General features: G+C 39.3%; 1 protein-coding gene across 1 annotated transcript; it reads right to left on the reverse strand.

Annotated features, from left to right (window-relative positions):
* Nucleotides 1–2241: 2241 nt before the first annotated feature.
* scarf2 (scavenger receptor class F, member 2) lies at nt 2242–20863 on the reverse strand. Its single transcript, XM_040050657.1, has 11 exons — nt 20159–20863; nt 17629–17687; nt 17433–17534; nt 16468–16987; nt 15785–16003; nt 15443–15571; nt 14995–15098; nt 13727–13841; nt 13330–13427; nt 8378–8533; nt 2242–7809 (listed from the first exon to the last, which is right to left on the reverse strand). Exons 1-11 carry the CDS (start codon nt 20266–20268, stop codon nt 6647–6649), a joined length of 2775 nt encoding a protein of 924 aa, XP_039906591.1. The 5' UTR covers nt 20269–20863; the 3' UTR covers nt 2242–6646.
* Nucleotides 20864–21928: the final 1065 nt, after the last annotated feature.

Below are 21928 nucleotides of genomic sequence, written 5' to 3' on the forward strand. Positions count from 1 at the left end.
CATCTGGACAGTAAGAGAGAGGCTACGGATCAATTATATTTTGCACTATTTATACTGGTTGATTTTTTCGCAAATGAGTACGAATAGTGCGTGAGGAAAACCGCGTGTCTTTCTGAAGTTCTGCCGCTGCAGTCACGATGCATGCACTGAGCTCAAAGTAGCGTGGAAAGTGTCAGATAGAGCAAATGGGTTTTCACACTGACTTAAAGAACAATACTGATATGTTACTATATCCCAAACTGAGCCTCATCCAGTTTCAACTCTCTTGACCTAGTTTCATCACTTTACCAGCTTGTCTAGGCATCTATTTGGGAGGTCGGCTTGTTGTGCGGTTGCTCTTAATTTGTGCATTAAGAGCGGCCTATTTTAGCTCTGAGCCAACGCGTGGAAGTTTTGGGTCTATGATAATGACAGTCTTAAATCGCAGAGTATGTAGATGTCACTGGAAATCTATAAACACATTTGATGCTGGTGCCCCCCCTGCCTCCCCACTTCTGGTTGCATGCTGACCACAGTCTTCAGTGGTTTTGGCTCAAGAAAAGCACCAGCTCCATTTCCAGTAAATGTCATTTCATAGTTACTGCATTTCCACAGGGCTGAGAAACAACATTTAATGTGTAAGAAAGACTGCAATTAGACAGTGTTTCTCGCAGACAGCCTGTCGACAGGGATAAGAGACGGGGGGAAAAAAAGCCCACTTTTGAATCTCCTCTGGCCATGTCTGATGCAATGGATCAGCCAGGGGAATGACAGCATTTGAGAAAAATCGTACTACAGCAGACACAGTAATGTCAGACATTGTTTGAAAACTTGAACAAAGAGCAACTGTTCATTTGAGCTTCAATCAAACTTTACATCACACCGAGGTTTTATGAGAAATAATTTGTGCAAAGTTCATGAACCGTTTTCACACCGTGAACATTTCAATATCAGATTTTCAAAATCAAAAGAGAGATTTGCATAGAATATTCTTTTTCTTGCCTTTGTTTCTGGTGCATGTCTTTGCATGGAGGCGATACACGTCTCTTTACACTGAATACTTCTTAGTGAACCTAATCCACTGTCCTGAACTTACGCGGACAGTGAAAAACGGCTCGTGACTCAGGCCATGCTTGAATTAATAATCTTCAACCACTTTCAAGTGTAACTCGACTCCACTTTCTTTCTGCTTTGCATTGCAGAAAATATTTGTCTTTTTCCCCCTCACTCATAAATTTCTTTCTTCCTTTCCTTGCAGGGACTGAAATGGCTACCAGATGTGGTTCCAATCTGTTCCTGTTGCCATAGAGACACAGGGACTGGAATAGGTTTTTTGAGTCCAGGGCTTTTGGCTGACTCATAGGCCTGAGTTTTAAAGCCTCGCTGTTTCTATAGACATGGCACATTGAGGGCGCCCCAGCTCCAAGTTATGTTTAGACTGGCAGCCGAAATGTCACTGAACCCCCTTCCCACACGCCTACCCCTGACTTTTTGACCAAGCTTGGCATTATCCAGTGTAGTAGCTCCTTTTTGTGCATTTATGTTGCAGTGCTACACGTAACCTTCAATGCCAAGTCAATAAATGAGTAAAAAATTACTTTAAGTTGATATGAAACAGGACAAGTTCTGTAATTGTAAACCTGTTCTATTCACGAGCAGCAGGCACAGAAATCCATCAAAAGTTGTACACATGCTTAATCAACACGGTTGATCCTGAGATTCTGTGCAATGGTGACATGCAATGCTCATTTCCAATCTGTGACTTTCCCACAACATGTCAAGGATGAAAAGACAGAGAACATGTTTTGGTATCCTCAGCTGAGAATCTTTTCCATCTGTGAGTTGCGGATGGGCAGATGGAGGCAGTTGTGTTAACATTCTTCTCTATTCTAACAGTAAATCTGACTTCAGGCCGTTGTCACATGAAAGATGGTATGACTTTTTTTTTTTGGGGGGGGTGCTCATCGTGAGAGTGTACATTTCAGTATGGTCAGCAGCTCTGTGAAGCTCTACACAGGGGTTCTTTAAGCCTAATGCCAATATCAGCAGTCTAACATCTGCTAATTAGCATTAATTAGGCGGATATTTGGTTATGAACCAAAAAACTAAAGTACTGAATTAATTTTGTTTTTAATTTGAATGGCTTTGCCAAATGAATGATCCAAATGGCTATTAAAACTCCACATGCATGCACCATATATGTCAACACCAAATGTCACTGGGTTTCATTCAATGCACAAAAATAAAGTAATACAAATAGAATAAAATAAAAGTATTTAATCTTCATCGTGACTAAAGTAGCATAATGTCTGAAAATACTGATGCAACAGAATCATCAAGGTTCATCCTCTTTGGACCATGAATTTAACTCGTTCATGGTTTAATTTGTTACAATTCATTCAAGTCCAAAGCAAAGTGGTGGCGTGACTGGCACTTTGCCACTTGTATGACAAATAAGGAAACCATCACCACAATGATTAAATTGTTTGCTCTGCTCTACAAAAGACATCTTTTTAGAGTGCTTTGCAAAGGTCACATCAACATTATTGCTGTCAGTGTCAGTAAAAAGCTTTATCACACTGCTATCTCCATAAAAAAGTATTGGAAACCAGGCTTATGTTTTATAGCTCTGAAAATGTAGCATACAACTTCTGTATGCATAACACATATGTACAGCTGTAAGTAGAACATCATGTCAAAAGAGCAGAAACCTAAACAAAGCCACTTCATCTTCTGGTTCCAATTACCCATCACATGACCTATCCATCCATCCTCATATACAACCATTCATCCTCCTTCATTGCCTTGTGGCCCAGTTTTGGCTATATCCCCTTTTCTCCCTTCCAAAAGACGACACATATGCAGCGCGTGATTAACTCCTTAACACAGAGTTTCCACTGTTTTTCCTTCATGAAAGAAGCGCTTGTCCCCCCTTCCTGAAGGAGCCAAACTGACAGTCCCCTGGTTCCCTCAGGGTCTTTGAAGAGCCGCTATGACCGAATGACTGTGAGAACATCCGCAGTACTGTGTAGCCTAACAGCTGAGACTTAAAAGAATGGATAAAATAAAAGTGGATCTGTTAAGGAGAATACAATACATGATGTATTACAAAATGTATACTTCTTTACCTTGTTGTTTTTCTAGTGGACTGTACACTGGAATCAGGCAATAGAAAAAGAAGCCAATAGGAGGTCATGATCCCATTAAAATGTCCAGGAGATGCAAAACGGTATACAATGATTGTCACAGGAAACTGATTCAATGAGGACTGTTTTTAAAGCTCTCTATAGCTACATGTATTGCTTTTTTATTCCAAAGAAGTAAATGAGGAAAAACCAACCAAATAACCATACACAAATGAAAAACAAATCAAAACTGCTATGAAAGAACCACAAAAGACAAAATACACCTTACAGTCAGTAATGTTTTCTGCAGCTTTTCAGGCCCTTTTCTACAAAAATGTTCTGTAAGCCAAAGAAAAAAAGCACAGACCAGTCAGATAAAAATGGTCATTTCCTAATTACACAACATTATGGTCAAAAGTATATGGAATTGCTTCAGGAGTGGTATTATAGTACGACTGTACAACCCTTTTTGTATGAGTTAGTTTTTTGCAGGCAATAATAACAAATGGAAGGAGCACAAAGGTTACAAGGTTCTTCTGCAGCTATCAATGCCATATAATTACACTCTGCGTCATGCAGTTAAGTTTCACATAAACATAACATCAACAGAGAACAATTACAAAGCCAATGTAAACTTGACCGGAGGAAAGCACTGATACTCCAAGTTTGGTTCAGAGCCCAAACTAAGCAACAAAAGAAAACAGAGAATGCAACATAAAAGTAAATTCAATGATGTCAAGGAAAACATATAGGCACTGAAAAGGTCATATAAGCACAGCTTACAAAGATAATAAAATTTACACAATGTATACAATGTTGAAAAAACAAATCACCGGAGAAATATGTTGTACCTTGATAAAAACACAAAACAGCAATATTTGGTTCACGAAATTAGCTGAGGGTGCGATGTGGACTTTTCAGACGGAAACACACCATGGCACGTTGGTATAACTTTCTGCTTATTTTAATTCATTATCCATTATTTATAGCTCATATTGTGACAGTTATTTTCACGTGTGTATCTTGAAGAAAAATTGAATTTTTCAAGATGGAGTATTTCACTGCAATACCATTTTTTTTGTGTATGTATTTTAGGATCAGCAGTTAAAATAGAGACTGGCAATAGCATTAGGCAAAAATAGCTTTTTTCACTTAAACCAATCCACAGTTGAGGCAAATTATAAGACCCGAGTACCATCTAGTCTTACAGTCTACACCTTTTTATTTTAGCATGGTTCTGATAGCTTAAGATAATCTGATCCTTTAAGGTAGAAAAGATCTTAGTCAAGATTTAGTTCCAGAAAGTACCCAGGTGGCATAACACAACATAATTTGAAATGAAAATACCTTTGACGCAATATCAACCTCACTTTTTGACTAAACTGAAAGTACACAGAGACACATGGCAGACTTCTTCTGTAGTCTGATCTGCAAAGAATGCCACTAGTGGTGAATATTTCAACAAAACTATATTTTACTTCTGATTAATAGGAGGATACCATATAATGGTATGCTTTTTTTTTTAAATAAAGCATACAAAACTTCATCACACAGAAAGTAAGTGAATTCAAAGTGAATAATAAGCATGAAATAAAATGAGGTGTGCTTTGGGGTTTCATTTTTGGTTTAGTGGTTTAGCTGATTGAATAAAACATACAGTAAGAGCACATTATGTTGGCTTGGGTTAAGCAGAAGCATGGAAAAGCCATGTACGTGAAATAGCTGGACAAAGGAGAGCAAAAGGCTGAAAATCCCTAAATACTTTATTTCCGTATGGAAAAAGAAGCAGTAATAACGCTCAAAGCGGAATTAAATCTGTCTCATAAGTACGGATAATTTCGTTAGATGATTCTAAATGTAGTATTTCACGTGTACCTGTATGTCAAAATTTCAAATTTAGATGTGAAGAATAACATCGTTAAAAGCTTGGAGAGTAAGATTTTTAAGATTTAAGATAAACTTTCTTTTGCTAGAGATGCTGTTCTGCAGCAAATACAGCATAAATTAAAGTGTTTCTTTTAAGAATCAACATCAAATAGACCCTTATCTAAAATACATAAAAGAGATGAGGATTATATCCTAAACTAATCCAGGTCAGATCTGTATTCCTGTGTGCTGGTACATCTAATTGGGGGGGAGTGGCTTGGTATACTCTGAGGACCAGTTTTTGGTTATTTTTAGTACCTTTAGTACCTGTGGAGAGCATATATAGAATAGCTATTTTTCTGACACCTGGATGGCAAATTAGTTTTCTAACCTCAACAGCAATTCATATTCAATTCGTGAATATATCTGCAGGCAAATATGAGGCGGTCAAACAGTAAAATAGGCCGGAGACATTATATCAATTTAATCCAATCATGCTAAGTCTGTGGCTGCAAGGTCACGTAGGAAAAATGTGTTTTTGCCTAATTCAGTACCCCAGTCATGAAATTATGCAAATTAAATTTTGGATAACCTGAAGTCCTAACACCAAGTTTTGTGTCACGCTATAGGTGTGTCCAGGTTCAGTGGCCATGTTCTTGGAAGGTTGTAAAACCTTATTTTTGGTTACGTTATGACTTCACTTCCTGTTTGAAAATTCTGATTGACTGCAATAAACAGGCACAGAAAAAATCTCACGACTTTTGGTGTATAGTTATCTCTACGCACTTTGCTGAAGGTAGGAAAAACTGAAAAAATATTAATAAAGCGCAGTTTTTCAAAAGGGGGTCTCAAGTCTATGGAACTTTTTTGGTTTTTAATAAATCAAATGAAAACTTATTGCCCTTAAATAAAAAAAATGCATGTAATAACTCATTTACTACTAAGTAAATTTTTTAGTGTCAATTTTAAAGCCTTTTTTAAAAAAAATACCACATGACAGATAATGATGACACCATGCTCTGAAGACAACCCAATCCCAAAACTTCAACTATACCTTTTTAAGAGAAAAAAATGGGGATGTACTTTAAAGGTTAAATCTTGCAGTTTGACCAGCTGGTGGTCCTAGAGTGTTTATTCACTGAGATGAAACTTTGAATAGGGACAATTCTCTGCCCCTTTGTACAGAATTCAATTTTTCAAAACTTTTTATGATACAGTGTAAGGGTTGCCATACAAGCCAGTGGTAGAACTGAAAGAAAAAAAAATCTAATGGATGTCTAAGCATATAAGCAAAGTATAGTGGTGGACATACTGCAGAGTAAAAGAAATGAATGAACTTTGGATTATGCTTTTGCACCACTGTTCTCACAGTTGTGTCCAGTTTAGGCACAGGTTGTGGTGTGAGGTTGATATATAGTTGTTACTTTAAAAAAAGGACTCCTGAAACGAATACAATGATGTATATAGGTTATTATAATACACCTTACCAATATGACTCAACTGTTCCTCTTGATCTAAAGCACTTCTTATTCTTGACTGGTCCTGGATTCGCCCTAAACTCTAACAGTAAAATTACAATTCCTTGACCGAAAAACTATGTTGTGGTTAAACTTCCAACAAATTTGAGTCTTTTGCAAATCCATCATAAACTTTGTGCAATTTGTAGTTCAAAACACTTATTTCACAACCTGTGGTGGCATAATAGCTGTCTTTTGCTGTGGTGTTTTACTTTCAGATGTATCCAAAGTACCTTCCTTTCCTTTCTTCCTGGGTGGTTTTTTTATGGGAGTCTTCTTTGGTGTAGGATCCAGTGGGTCCCCTGTCCTGGAGCCGTTCAAGTCCTGCTTTTCCGGGCTCTTGGCTTCAGGGGTCCCAAGGTTGGTTTTTACAGGTGCCACCATTTTCTGTAGGCTACTTGAGGTGGGCAGCTGGGGTTTGGTGGAGCCTTGCTCAATCTGGCTCAATCCAGTGGAGCCGGTTCTTTTGGCTTTCTGTGGAGGTGTGGGCTTCTCCCGGTTTGCCCTTGGTGTGGAGAGACCATTGGTCTTTGTCAGCCCTGTTCCCTCATTCCTGTTGATGCTTTGGGTTTTTTCCTTGAGCTGAGCGGCAAGCAGCGTAGCAGCCTCTGAGTTCATATGAGGATGGATGACCTTTGGGCTCTTGGGTGGCTCCTTAGGGGTCTGCTTTGAACTATCAACACTTTTCTTTTCAGGTGAGGAGCAGTGAAAATTACTTATCTTCTTGAGGGCACTCTGAACAACACCATTGATGTGCTCCATGTGACTGGGACTGCCGTGCTCATCCCCAGACTTTTTACCTCGCAGAGGTTTGTGTTTTTTAGGGGAGCCACTGGCATCTGCCTCCTGCCCCTCCTGTATCTTCTGTCGGTCATGATGCTTTTCCTTTATTCTTTGCCACTCTTCACTCTTAGATGAGCCATCACTTGAACTTCTCTTTTTCTCCTTTGACACTGCAAGTGCCTTAATTCCCCCCTGCTGCTCAGGCTGGGGAGACCCTGTGGTATTCCCGTGTATCCACGACACCTTGGGTTTAGTGGATGGGTCTGGTGGCCGGGGTTTGGGCTTGCCAGGTGAAGGCGGTGGCTTTCCATTGCGCTTGGCCTCTAATATAGGAGTGCCATCTCTATCCTTGCCACTGCTCTCATCCTCCTTCGACTGCTTGGAGAGGCGGGCGACCAAGGCATACTGTGGCTCACTACCTTCTGTTTTGGTTACACTTGTGTCTTTCAGGGAGGTGTATTCACCAGCGTCATCTTCATCAGGGACAGATTCTGGCTTCTCTGCTGCAGGGCTGGGGCTCCGCTTGTCGTTCATGGAGTCTGTGGATCATTGGCAGATCAAGAGATGCTACTCAAAAATGGTGTTTGTTTATTTCAATCCTGATTATACGTGCTGTTGCAGCATTACATTACTTGATATGATCACTACGTTTACTGCATGTTTGCTGTTGTTCAATTATACTGAAAATAACTGGGTCAATAACTGGGTCAATTCGGCAACTTGATGATCTTACTCAAAATCCATTTTTGTAAAGAGACTCACATCAAAGAGAAACAGACTAAAACTGGCTAAAGCATCATTTGCAATTTCATAGTTCAAGATTAGAAACTGACGGAATGGGTGTTTTCCACCAAACTTTAAGGATTTAGTCACTGTTTGGATGTGTGCAATATGCTGACTTGACCATTCCATTTCCTGTTTATGCTCTTCTTGTTCTCAAAGGAGAATCTAAATTTAAATGACATAAATGCCAACTATTATGTAGCTATTAGAGAAGTGAGTGAGTCACTGGATAGTCACATTGGGGAATATGATTATCTCGCATGTGTGTCCATACAAGATAGCTGAACTGTTTTTTTTTTTGTTTTTTTTTACATGATTACTCACCTTCATGCGGAACACAGTAAACTGGCCCCTCATCTCCGCTCTCAAAAGAAGAGAAGGACCCCTGGGATGACCAGGAGGAGGGGGAGTGCTGTTCAGCCACAGAGGGGGGCTCAATGAAGCTGCAGTTGAAGGTGTTCTCTGGGTCATGGTGGGCTACTGAGAACAAAAAACAAATGCAAAAGTCAAAAGGTCAGTCAGAGGGTTTTTTTTACTGTGTTACAGGACAAACAGTCTGCTCTTACTCAGTCTCACAGCAAAGTTGTAGAAAGCATTGGTTTAACTAACTCTGTAGAAAAATAGGTTTTACATGTGAGCTAACAAAGGCTCTGACACTATGAGTTTCTAAAAGCAAATGGTGATAGTTTCATACCCATTCATAATTTATTAGCTGGAGCTGAATTCCCACAGCTGACGATATTCAGATTTTCTTTAGAGTTTTCTTGGAAAATCTTAACCAACAAACAACACTCTTTATAATATACAGTATACTAATAAAGAGCTGAATGGTAAGATAAAACATTGCAATGTTATGTGGTTGCTTACTGTCTCTGCTGGGCTTTTCTAGTATTTTGTGGGTTCAGCAAAATGAACCACAAATGGGTTCTTCATCGTCATCTTCCACTGAGTCCTCTCCCTAACAATAAGTAGGTCAAGTCATGTTTCCCTCTCACAATCTCCCTTTCGCTCTCTCATTCTTCTGTCCTCAGACACTACAGCATTCTGCTAACCCTTCAGTCTCAGGACAGCTGCGCTTTCTGAAGGGTACTTAGGCTTAATCTTCCCATCTGGTGTGAACCGGACTAAACCATACTGGGTGTTAACTTGCATGACCGGCCACATCAGATGCTCCTGTTTATATTCCTGATGACACATGGGTCCATGCGTTTGTTTAGACCTTAGATAAACCATCTATGGAAGGAATCCCCTAACTACCAGGACACTGGCCAAGACTGGCCTAAAACGATTTGCTAGTTTAAGAGATCTACAGCTAGATTTTTGCAGCCTGACTTGCAAAATGTATCTCTCTATAGTCTTGCTGCATTTGTATTAGTGTTTGATATGGATGCACTTTTAAAATGTTACAAAAGAAGAAAATCCAGCAGATTATCTGCTTAGACGCTGTTTTTATATTCTCCCATTATAGCAAACAAGTCTGGTTTATCTGTCACCCTAAACCAGTCTGAAGTTTATTCTCTTGCCTCCCATGTGAATCAATGTGGCTCACACCATGTGACTTTCTGTTGAGCCTTTTGTGCTTTGAACTTTTTCTCCAAAAACAACATGATTGAGTCATGTTTTCCCCTTTAGTTTGCTGGGTTTTATCTGAATTTCTAGTTTCTAATTTAATTTTACGTTGCCCCTTTCAATCTGTTTTGAAAGTCAAGGTTTTGCCTTAGATATATGACTCACTTGGTTATTTTTACGTTGATCTAAAATGGTTCCTTAAAAGGTTTCCTTCTTTCATCAAAACAAGAAGTCTAACTCCCTGAACAAAATATTTGATTTTGGGGTTCTATTGTCTTGTTTTATGCACTGAGGGGTGAATGTCAAAACAGTTGCAACATGTCTGTCTCAACTACTTGTATATATAAAGAGGTCACAAGATAGTATTTTTAAACACAGAGGGCTTACATTTCCATTATCATTTTAAGATATCCCCATAACAATCTGCTATCTCTATATTTTATATTAATTTATTTATAAAAATAAATCTGAAGCCAGAATGGAACTTCAATGTAAGATCGAAAACTATTTATGCTTAAGTAAATATTTGAATTATACAGGAAAAAAGCTATTGTATATGTCTTTTCCACCACTTGTGCAGGGTCCTCATAGTGTAGCAAAAGGCAGACAGGCACAGACTGAAGGACAAAGGAATGTAGAACGGCAAAGATTTCAGTCATGTTAGTCAGCGATCTAACACATGGGCATTTTGCAAGTGATGTATGCAGCGATGAACAACTGCTGTCCTTAAAAATTGCTTGGTCCAGACTGTGAGTCTAGTAAGGAAGATCGCTATGCTGACTAGACGCCACTGTGATCCCTCTCTGCATGAAGGCCAACACACAACAGGGTATTATTGACCCATCTCCACAACAGAACTCCACCACCACAGCTGCTCAGTAGGGTGGTGGAAGTCTAGAGGATACAACAAGAAAGTTGATAGATCAAACACCTGGTCCATCTCTAGAAAACTGTGCACTGAATAATAATATGGTTCACCAGTAATAACAGTAAATAAAAATATACTTCAGCCTAAAACAGCATGGACATATGTTGCAACGTTGCATGTAAATTCTCATATACAGAGCCAGCGTACAGCCTACAGCCATTTGGACACTTCTGTTTTAAAAGAATGAATATATATAGCAGTATAACAGTAACTGGGTCATTCTAGTAAAAGCCAAAGTGTGACTTTGAGAAAATATTCTGACTTTTTGATTAGATAACTCCCAACTACACTGTGAGTATTGCAGCAAACACATTTGCAATACCAGCCAAACTTTGCCCGGATAAATAAAGAAGAAAAAAAGCAGCTGGTCTTAGCATCCGTCCATGAGGAAGCGTTTGGATATAGAGGAGGCAAGGAATGCCAGACAGACACGAATGTGCAGGGTGTGGAGTAAATATGCTTAGAAAGGAATGTTAAAATGCAAGCAAACAGCATTAGTTTCACCAAGAGGGAAATAGGTGACAGTGTGTTTATATAGGTTTTTTTTATTGAGTCTAATTTTGCTAGGACTAAATGCTGTCCTTTAATTCATCCCTGACTTCTAAAATGTAGTTCCCATGCTGATAAATATTGCATTTTTCAATTTCAGGAAAATAAAGACAAATTGATTTTCAAAAAGTCTTATATTTAAAAAAAAAAAAAAAGCAGGCATGTGGAGGCATAATGTAAAAGATTTTCATTTAGGGTACTGTGGTTCAACTTCCATGTGTTTCCAGATGTTTATTTAGCTTAATTTTCATTGATTGTTTATTATTGTTTATAAACATACCATTTCAAAACATTGACCACATTAGATATTTCTCCACCATGTTCTGCTTTATCAGACCATTACATTTGACTGATAGGACAGCAAGAACTCAAATGGCAAATATAGGCTGACTATAAACATTTTTAAATACTACAAACAAACTGAAAATTGAATTTAGTTTCATGGGAACTTAATTTTTAGTTGAGAGCCAACACCCCCCAGCCCCCATCTCCCCTACCCCTGTTTTATTATCATTTGGTCTTACCACATCTGTTGCCACTGACCCTGATGTGGATAAATCACACTTCTGACACTAGCTGGGGTAAATTTGACCACTTCCTGTTTCCAGCCCTATGGCCCCCCTCTGGAATGTGTGTGTGTTTGTGTGTTCTGTGTGCAGGACTGTGTGGCTTCAGTCAGAGCTGGAGTTTCTAAACGTTGGCAAACCATGCTTCTGTGAGTAGCACAAATGCAAGCAGGATAGCAAAGATTTATGCAGGACAAACGAAGGAGAAGATGAAGGTTGGTATGAGGGTCTGCCTTCAAGTCTGACTGCAACATTTTTCACATTTACTGTCTAAAACTGTTGAAACTTTAGTTTTTCAAGGCCTAAAAATAGATTTTTCTTTACTTGCATTCTTAAGAAATCCTTTTACCTACATGATTTGCACTTACTCACAAATAAGCATTAATGTCCCATAGGATGACACAGGCCACACAGTCCATGTGTTGTATTTTCAAATGAGGCATAATGTGGACAGATTGTAGCTTAAATAATCAGTTGGAAAAATGAGAAAGCACATGCTGCTCAGACTTGGAAAAGAAACCAGGTCATTATGATTTAACCCCTTATGCACTACACTGACTTCAAAAACACATTTTAAAGCATCTGTCTTTTTCAGAAAACACAAGTCAAAGTAAGGTTGGGAACATCTGTGTCACTGACCAGCCATATATGCTTTTAGTCTGCAAAATGTTACAAAATACAGAGAGATGATTGGATTGACAGATTAACTAATCATTTCAGAATCAGAAAATGTCAGGATAAGTCAGTGTCTTGAAAAAATTGGAAATTCCATTTAACAGCGCAGCAAATATTGCTTCTGCTGTCTGATATGATGCACAAATGAATGTATTTATTGCATAGGTAATGGGAAATGATTTGATAACAAACCTTAGTGTTTTAAAATTTAAAAAACTCTAAATCCAAAGCAAATAGCCATAATACGTTGACTAGTCTGACGTCTGTAGAAAAGCAAAACAAAAAACGAAAAAAAAACCCCAAAGCCTGGGGTCACAAACACATCTGTCACACACCACGAGACCTCCACATGGAGCAGCAGAACTACAGCGTCCACCCAAACAGTACAGCCTTTGATAGCTCGTCACTCACCACCACGTGGGGCCCCCAACAACCACTGGCTTTCTTTTTAATAACACAGCCTCCTCCTCAGCACAAGAAAAAAAAATCTTGCGAAGAAGATGATGGAAAAGAGTAAAGAAAATAGGGAGAAAAAAGCCCAAGTTTAGGGTCGTAATAATATGAACACATGGCATTTGGCAGTGCCAAGAATAATAATGGGCTCTAAAACCAGGGCATTCTTTTCAAATGAAACCTCATACTCGCCTGGCAGCCACCATACACTTTTCAACCCTATTCATCTTCTAGGCAGCAGCCTAAGGTAGCACTAAAAGAAAATGCTTACACTGATTGACAGACATTAGCGTCATTGTCTACATGACGTTAAAATTAAAAACATTTGAAAGCACTGATAGCCACTAAAACACAGCTTTTATACCATCTACGTATACTGCTTACACAGAATATCGTTACATTCACTGGCTTTTACTGGATCTAATAAAAATATACATTTTAGCAGACTGTGCAAGAATCAAAGACAAAGATTACAGAGAATACAGAAGCTTCTGGTAGCACTGTGGTGGTATATGAGAAATAGTTTTCGGGCTCACCGACTACTTTGGGCAGTTTCTGTCTCCTCAGTGGAATACGGGGAAGTTTAGTGCTGATTCTGCTGAATCGTCCACACAAGATCCGTTTGGCTTTTTTGCTGTTGAAAAGGGATGACGCCATGGAAATCCAAATGAATCATTCAAACTAGGCATTTTAAACCTGGCCCTCTGCCTCTTTTGAGGGCTCAGGGACTGCTCATATTGCTATTCACAATATAATGTCAATATATAAAAGCTCTTGAAATACAATTTATGTGCATTTATTAATTTAACAACCTGTGAGAAAATGTACAAAGAAAATATTTTTCTCTGTTTTTATAACCAGGGCAGGCCTCCTAATAGAAACTCAAGCCCCTAATGTGGACCGCTGAGGTGAAGGCACCTATCTGTCACTCACTTGTGGTTGTCTTTGTGCCGACAGAGGCAGCAGCAGCACAGCAGTGAGAGGAGGACAATCAGTAAAAAGGAGACCAAGGTCCCAGCTGCAATCACACCCATCCGCTGGTTGGGCTCTGAAAGACAAAATGCAGGGAATGGTGGGTGTGCCACAATGTGTTGGTGAAGTCTGAATACCAGTTTCAACAAATAGCTCTCTCAGTCATAGCTAAAACAAAAAAGCGTGGCATGTAGGACATTATTACGAATTAATATGAAATCGCATTGAAGATACCATAATATAGTGTTTAACTCGTGTATTTATTAATCTGGCAGATTTGACAATAACTGTAGATTATAGCGCTGCCCCCTTTAAAACCAATTGGGCTTTTATTGTTGATTTTCTGCAATTAGCTTCCTCCTCTCACACCCTCTTTGTTATAGACCCTTCATCATAACTCAAAGATTTATTAGCATTCCTCCCACTTGAAGTTCGATACACCCCAAAGACAATCAGTGGTGTATTGTACAGTTATGGGCACCATTTAGTATTGGGAAAGAGAGACAAGCACCAGAAGAGAAGTAACACATAGGAGTAAAAAAGCAATGAGCCTCGGGTTTTACGCTGTCACATACGTCTCTGGTTGTTGGGTGGTCTGTCCTTGACATGTTGTCACCCTCAATTTGGAATGGAGTTGAGGTAAAAGTAGCAAAGGGTTAGTTTATCACTGACCAACTTGCCACCACCCATCATGTTCACTAGCCAAAATTCATGCAGTCTTTGTGTGTGATATTCTCCACGTCTGCCTCCAATAATCTCTTTCCAAACAGTATTTTTTCTCTATTCTCTGTATCCATTCCAGTTTCTCATTTTTCTTTCCTTTCCTCTATCCCTTTCTTTTTTTCTTCCTTCCTTTCTCTCTTCTGCGGCTGGACAGGAACAGAGCCAACAAACACAGCCATAAAAAGGACACCGGTCTAGGTCTGGAAACACAATCAAGGCCCTTTGGTGTCCCACTACACACACTGACCTAAATAGATGTATTTGTTGCTACTCAGCATATACAGCCAACTATTAGAAATTTAATATGCAGGCAGTATTGCTGGCATGTAATTTACAAATAAACAGTTCAGAGCATTTGAATTCTTTTGGTGTGTACAGTATAAAGTAAGAAATATCTGTTCAAGTTAGGAGAATAAAAAAGCCCCACTAGTTTCTGACATACTCGCTAACCGCAACACATCAGTTAGCTCATAAAAAACTAAAAGTAAAAATAAAGGTTTTCTTACGGAGATAGCAGGCACCAGACACAGGATCACAGTTCTTGTCATGGCAAGAGCATGTCTGGTTACAGTTGATTCCATACTGGCCAGTTGGACAGGTCATATTGCAGCTTGACAACAGAGAAGAGACAGAAAACATCTGCTTAATGTTGTGTCTGAGTAACCAGTATGTTACATGGAACAAAAGAAGAAAGAAGGGGATAACTGGGATTAGCTCCATATCCCAATCGTTTCTGCTGTGTTTGAGAGAATTTTGCTTTTTTTTGTTCCTAAATTTTATTTCATTCGTTTAAACACATGCATCAAAACACAAACTCAACCTTTTAAGTCCCCAGATATATAAATGTGCTACAAACATCATATCACCACGTCCAACCCTTCGCCGCTGCATACTGTACAGCTGTCAAGGGTATAAACAAGGCTGTTTTTATCTTTGAGGTGTCGTTTAACTTACTATGTGCCATAAAACCCGGGGTCACAGAGGCACTCTCCGGTAACAACATGACAGATGCCATTAAAACAATGACTGCAGTTGTTTTCACAGTTCTCGCCATATGTGCCATTGGGGCAGCGCACCTCACACCTATCACACACAGAAAGAATGTCTTGATTACACATAATGTAATTTTAAAGCTTAGAAGTATGAGTCATGGTCCTTACCACAGTGCCAGAAATAGTCTCGTAATAGCTAGTAGTTAAATATTTAAAAGGAATACTAAACAACAAAACAGCATGCTCTTTTCTTTACACATTTGCATGTGCGCACGTGCGTGTGTGTGCGTTTTGTTTTTTTTACCTGTCCCCAATCCAGCCAGGGTTACAGTGCGAACACTTGCCATAGATGGGCTCACAGTGGTGACCATCTTTACACGTAGGACACACTTCCTGGCAGTTTTCACCAAAAAAGCCCTTGGCGCAGACCTGATCACACCGAGTCCCATTCCATCCTCTCTCACATGTAATACAGCTTCCTCCTGTCACTTTACAGGGCTGCTGGCCTTTGCAGTGCCCACACCTGGTGGCAGCCAATGAAACACAGAGTTTTTTTTTGTCTCCTCTTATCTAAATGTAATGAGACAGCTCAGTGATCAAAATCTTCATGAAACCAGCTGTATTAGTTTGCTTTAGATTCTTGCTCTAATCATTTGAAGGCGATAAACACTGAACCGTAGCAGTACTTGAAGCAATTGTACTGCACGTTTCTTGTGTTGTGACAATGATTGTTGGACAATGTGAATACCATTACCTCCTGAATACCAATTTCCATTGAATCTCGCTTGGGCATTGTTCCATTAAATTAGACATGTTTAGATTTAAGATTTTAGATATTAAATCATCTAAAACCCACAGACCTGCAATATCACATGGACCAGGCATGGAAACTCAACATTATGCATCTGAAAAGCTCAGAATTTCCTGTTTAAATAATGGTACACTGCTTTCTGCCTACTTTTTAAAAAAAAAAATATATAATCCCACCTGATCCTGCAGTTTTGACCATAAAATCCAGCAGGACATGGCTCCCTGCAGAACTTCCCACGGTACCCAGGCAGACAGGTACATGAACCATCAGCCTGGTTACACTTGCCATATAGGCACTGGCAGTTTCGCTCACAGCGTGGACCCCAAAGCCTCTCCCTGCACTGGCAGCGTCCCGAGAACTGGTCGCATGGTGAATTGTTACAGTTACACTGGAGTGCACAGTTCCTCCCAGTCCAGCCAGGGTTGCACAAGCATCGCCCTGTCATCACATCACAGATTGAATTGATGCTGCAGTAGCAGTTGTTGTTGCACTGAGGACCCCAGAAGCCAGGATAGCATGTGCATTTTCCTGTTTCTTGGTCACACTTGCCCTTCTGGCAAAGACAAACATTCTCGCATTTAGGTCCCCAGCGATTGTGGTTGCAGGTGCACTCGCCGGTCAAATCATCGCACTGGCCATTGGGGTAACAGTGACATTCTCCCTTGCAGTCTGGTCCCCAGTACTCTGCAGGGCATTCTGTTAAAAGACAATGCAATCAGGAAAAGTTCTTACAGAGTCTAAGACTACAAATACTAGTAAAACTGGAAGGTTGTACTTAGGTGCAGTAGTGCTTTGAGCTACAAACACTGACATTGGAACTTTGTGTAAAAGCATGTTATGATAACTAATTTGAGAGAAATATAAGAACTAGCTGATGCATAAAGAATGCCATTTATTATACATGTATTTGGTCATTTGGTCATCATCCAAAATCTTGAAGGTACATGAATTCTGAATACCTGTTTTTTTGGACTAGCCTTTGCCAACTTTTTAAGATATTTGTTGTGTCAATAAGCAATGTGTTGAAAAACTGACTGCCGAGAGTACTATACTGGAACATTTATATTTAACATGTAAAATGTATTTGCTTAATACCAGGAATGACACAAAATGAAAAATAAAGTGAGAAAAAAATTCTTACTGGTGTTACAGCTAGCTCCAAAGTATCCATGACGACAGCGGCATTCATTTGGCCTGACACACACCTCATTGTCCTTGCAGGTGAAGTTGCCTTCACAGAGGGCTGAGGTGAAAAGTATAGGCCATATTATTCTATTGGTGTGCACAATGAGCCATATGACATACTGCCAAATGTTAGCTCTAAGTGTGGTACATACGTGTCAGACATTCAGTTCCTAGCTGCCCCCATCCACTGCAGCACACTGGTGTTGATGATCTGGGGGGAAAAGGTACAGAATGAAAGGGGAGAAAGATGAAGCACTTGATTAAAATAAAGCAAAACAAATATATTTCAAGTGACAACATTCACACGAAGTTCCTGCTTCTTTGGCTTTGTGCTTCTTACTGATGCAGCTGTTGCCAAATTCTGCAAATGCAAGCAGAATGTGCTAAGCATATGCATTACACATATGCTTAGCACATTGTTGTATAATTACCTCAATATGGTTCATTCCAATTTCTACAAGACACATACACTCAAAAGCTACTAGCTCCTGAAGCTCTACAGGCTTTTCTGCCTCCCCCAGCCTGTGATGCAGTGTGAATATTCAGAGGCAAAGTTTTGCAGACAAGTATTGGGCCTAACAGGAAAGAACGGCTGCATGTCCTCTTCCTCCCATGCCGGTGACCTCTGTGGGGCCCCTGCAACACGTCAGCTTGCCCTAAATTGTTTGAAGATGGCAGTTTGTGTTCAGTTGATGGGAAGGGAGTAGCACAATTCTATTATCCTGCCAAAACCGGCACGTGTTCAAGATCATTGGTCAAACCTTTGAATTACTTGACTTGTATGAAAGGAAATTTTCCAAAGAATCTCTTTTTTTCTTTTTCATACAGTTTTGTTTAGATTTTTTTTTTGCTTGTTTGTTTTGTGTTTTGTTTTTTTCAAGTGTGCCACACCAAATTTGGACAAACTGTAATCAACCCTTTATAACTGACCCTTTGTTAACCATTAACATTAATCCAATCCATGCCAGAATGCAGAAGGAGAAATTACCTTCACTGTTTAATGGAATTAATTTGGTCTTTACATGCTGTGTGCTTTTCATTACCACAGAAAGAATGCACGGACTACTTTCACAGACGACCTCAATTGCTGCTTTTTCACTGATTTGAAAAGAAGATTTCTGCATTAGTGCTGAAAACACCACAAAGCCAGCAACTTTTTGCATTCTCAAAACACTGTTAGGAACACTTGAAGCTAGAAAACAATGACTATTGAGGGCACCGGCAAATGATTTTAGGATGTATTGCCATTAAAGCCAGATTCAGCAGTTGATTTTCCACTATGAGGAGACATATTGGAATGCTGACTAGTTGTGATAAATAATGAACTACTTCCCTCTGTTCATATGATTCAGGGCTATAAAAATAGAACAATAAATGAATAGTGGGGAAAAAAAAAGACAATTCAGTGGTGAGTTCAGTGTCATGAATGTTGAAAAGTGCAAAGAGGGGCACAATATCAACCTTGTAGAGCAATAGAGGTCATGTACAGCATGCTGAAAACTTCATAGAGCATAACAATACTCTGGAACAGAATTTCCTTTCTGGCAAATGACAACATTTTGCCCAGTGAGGCAAGATGACAGCACAACTTTAGCTTTTGAAGAGCAGCTGCTGATAACTTTCTTTCTGAGTGCACAGGAAAATACAGTGTGTGGCTTTTCAGATAAGCTATTTCCCCCCTCTCTCGCTCTCTTTTTTTCAAATAAGCTATTTTTGGTCTGATAACATTTTCAACATAAAAAAAGTAAGTGATAACTTTTAAGCTCATCCATCCTAAAGTAATCAGCTACAAGTACATGGTTACTTATCACACATTGTTTAGAACATACTGGAAAATGATCCCTGGATTACATTTGCTGTTTCTGGCCTACCACAATTTACAAAATTCAAAACATCAGTTCGAGCTTGGATACTGCAGTCAGCAATTATGGGCTTGGATGTTTTTCTTTTACACAAGTTACTGAAAGGCTCAGGAGATCACCAAGAAATGCCTTTAGGATCACTTACTTTTGCTTTTATGACAGGATTTTAACCTAAATCCTATCAGTTTTGCGTTTCATTAACTCTTCCAAAATCTGGTTCTTAAAAGTGCATTATCAACCACACTATTAAATAGTGCCACGAGTGCTGTAAGGGTCTGTAAGAGCGCCCTCTTCAGAGCAACAAAAACATTTCGGTTCCAGATGTAGCACACACATCTGTATAGCTATGCTTTTCTTCAGTGGACTCCTCCTCTTGCTATCTTGCTATGGCTACACTGAACAGGGAGCGCGTTATATGTAAGGGAGAGGGGGTGGTGGGTCGACGTGACATAATGCATAAAAAACAAAGTTTTTCTAAGATCTCCTGACCTAAAATACGTATCTTTTAAATGGTAAAGACGGCGGATGGCTTCACAAAATATTCGGCGACTTTGGAGGACCACTATTTACGCACAAGGCCACCAATGGAAACGTCAAATTTATAAAGTTACGCATTTTTCCACAAAACAAGAAATAAAAAACACTTTGAATAACTACTTATTTCCCAACTCTAGCGGAACTTTTTTGAAGGAAGTTCCCATCCCCCCGAAAATGGAGAATAAGAAGCAAAAAAATGTCATCTTATTGCAAATCTTATTGTACAAGCTGGTTTGCAGTAACAACAAATCGAATAGCTCCCATTTTCCCCCTGCATGCTTACCCGGGTACTTTGCACACATTCCTGCCTTTGGGGTTGAGTTCTTGGCTGAAACCGGAGCAGAAGAAAAGACAAACCAACGCAAGAAAAGTAAAAGAGTTCTTTACTTCCATTGTACAAGCAGCAGCATCCTTCTAGACGCCGTATTTACGCCGCATTACCCTCATCCAAAAGTTACGACGGCTGGGTTTCAGTGTTCTTTGCACACTCCAGTTTCTTTAATGCACATAAAACGAATGCGCATCCCTTTTAAATAGGCTAATAAATCCTTAAGGTGTTTTAAAAAGTCTCGCCACCACCTACGCCATCGAGAAACTTTCCAAAACTGACCAGCGACGGCAGCTCCAACCGCAAAGGAGAAAAAGTCATAAAGCCAAAGTTGCAATCGCAGTAGTCTTAGTGAACGTCTTTTCTCCTGTTGTGTTACTTATTCCTTGAAAGAGGTCATAAGCCACATGCCCCCAGACTCAAAATGAATCAAATATTTTTTTCTCTTGCCAAAATGTGTCCTCGGAGCTTCTGGGAATGTGTAGACTGTTGATAATCTTTACAAAAAAATAAAATTAAAATAAAACAGAGTGTCACTATGTCGCTTTTGTTCCTCTCGAATGAGACGCGCTTAATCCTTAACTTTGGTCCTCTCTTGCGCTCTCAGGAGTGGCAGAAGGGAAATTCCTGATTTGTTACTCTATCTTTGGCTCAGTGCGCCATGCGTGAGCCACCAAATTTACATAAGCCTGTGCGCAACAGGGTCTGATTGAAGAAAAAGGGTTAAAAAGAAATAAAGAAAAAAATGTATTGTGCTCCGTTCTTAGATTTTAACAAACAGTAGAGGTAATTACCTATATTGATGACATTTAGTGGAAATATTATATTTATTAACAAAAGTTATGTACATAGATCATCTTAGACGTTGACTTATCAGATTTATAAATATAATTTATAGAAGACTACGCATTTTAACCAAACCGTATTTTAAAGTAGTTTTTTTTTTTAAAATTATTATTACTGTGTGAGCCTTTGTGTGGCGGCTTCAGGGGGCAGCAGTGTATTACCCACAACTGAGACAATAGCTCCCCCATCTGTCAACATGAACGTAGTGATGCTGATAGACAGTACCCTGCATTAAATCCTCTAAGTGCGTCGCACGTAAGTTGAACATATCACTTTTGTATGAGTGATTTTGTATCCATGAATTCATTTTAACAAACTGCAGCATTTCACATTCTTGTCTATATAGCAGTGTCTTCTGTGAACCTAATTTTGACTAAGTTGTGTCCTACACATTTACAACATATTGCTTCGTCGAAAAATGGAAAACAACCACTACTGAAATGATGGAAACGCCCAAATGGATACTAATTTACAGGTGATAAAACAAAGTTTTATCCAAGAAAACTTGAGTAAAGGTCTGACATGATCATGATCATGCAATGTGCCCATTTCATAATAAAGCATAATTTTTTAATATAATTTGGATAATAACATATGGGTACTATTTATCTATGTATGCAGACGGTGTTGTTGCACGATGCTAGAAGACAGCGCATACATGCAACTACATAACCAAGTGGCTGACATAGTACATCTGCGCAGTGTATGGCCTTGAAAGTCCCGAGGTCAAAATGGGATACGCCCCCAAGGTTGGATAAGAATGACCTGTGGGACTTCCAGATACCGGACGTAGTAGTTGAGAACAAGCAGAGGAAGGAGGCCGAAGCGATATATGTAGCTATACCAAAGTGATGGCAAATTCAACTACAGAAGCTGAAG

Source organism: Simochromis diagramma, unplaced genomic scaffold (assembly GCF_900408965.1).
Source record: "Simochromis diagramma unplaced genomic scaffold, fSimDia1.1 OVJJ01000131.1, whole genome shotgun sequence".
Lineage (NCBI taxonomy): Eukaryota > Metazoa > Chordata > Actinopteri > Cichliformes > Cichlidae > Simochromis > Simochromis diagramma.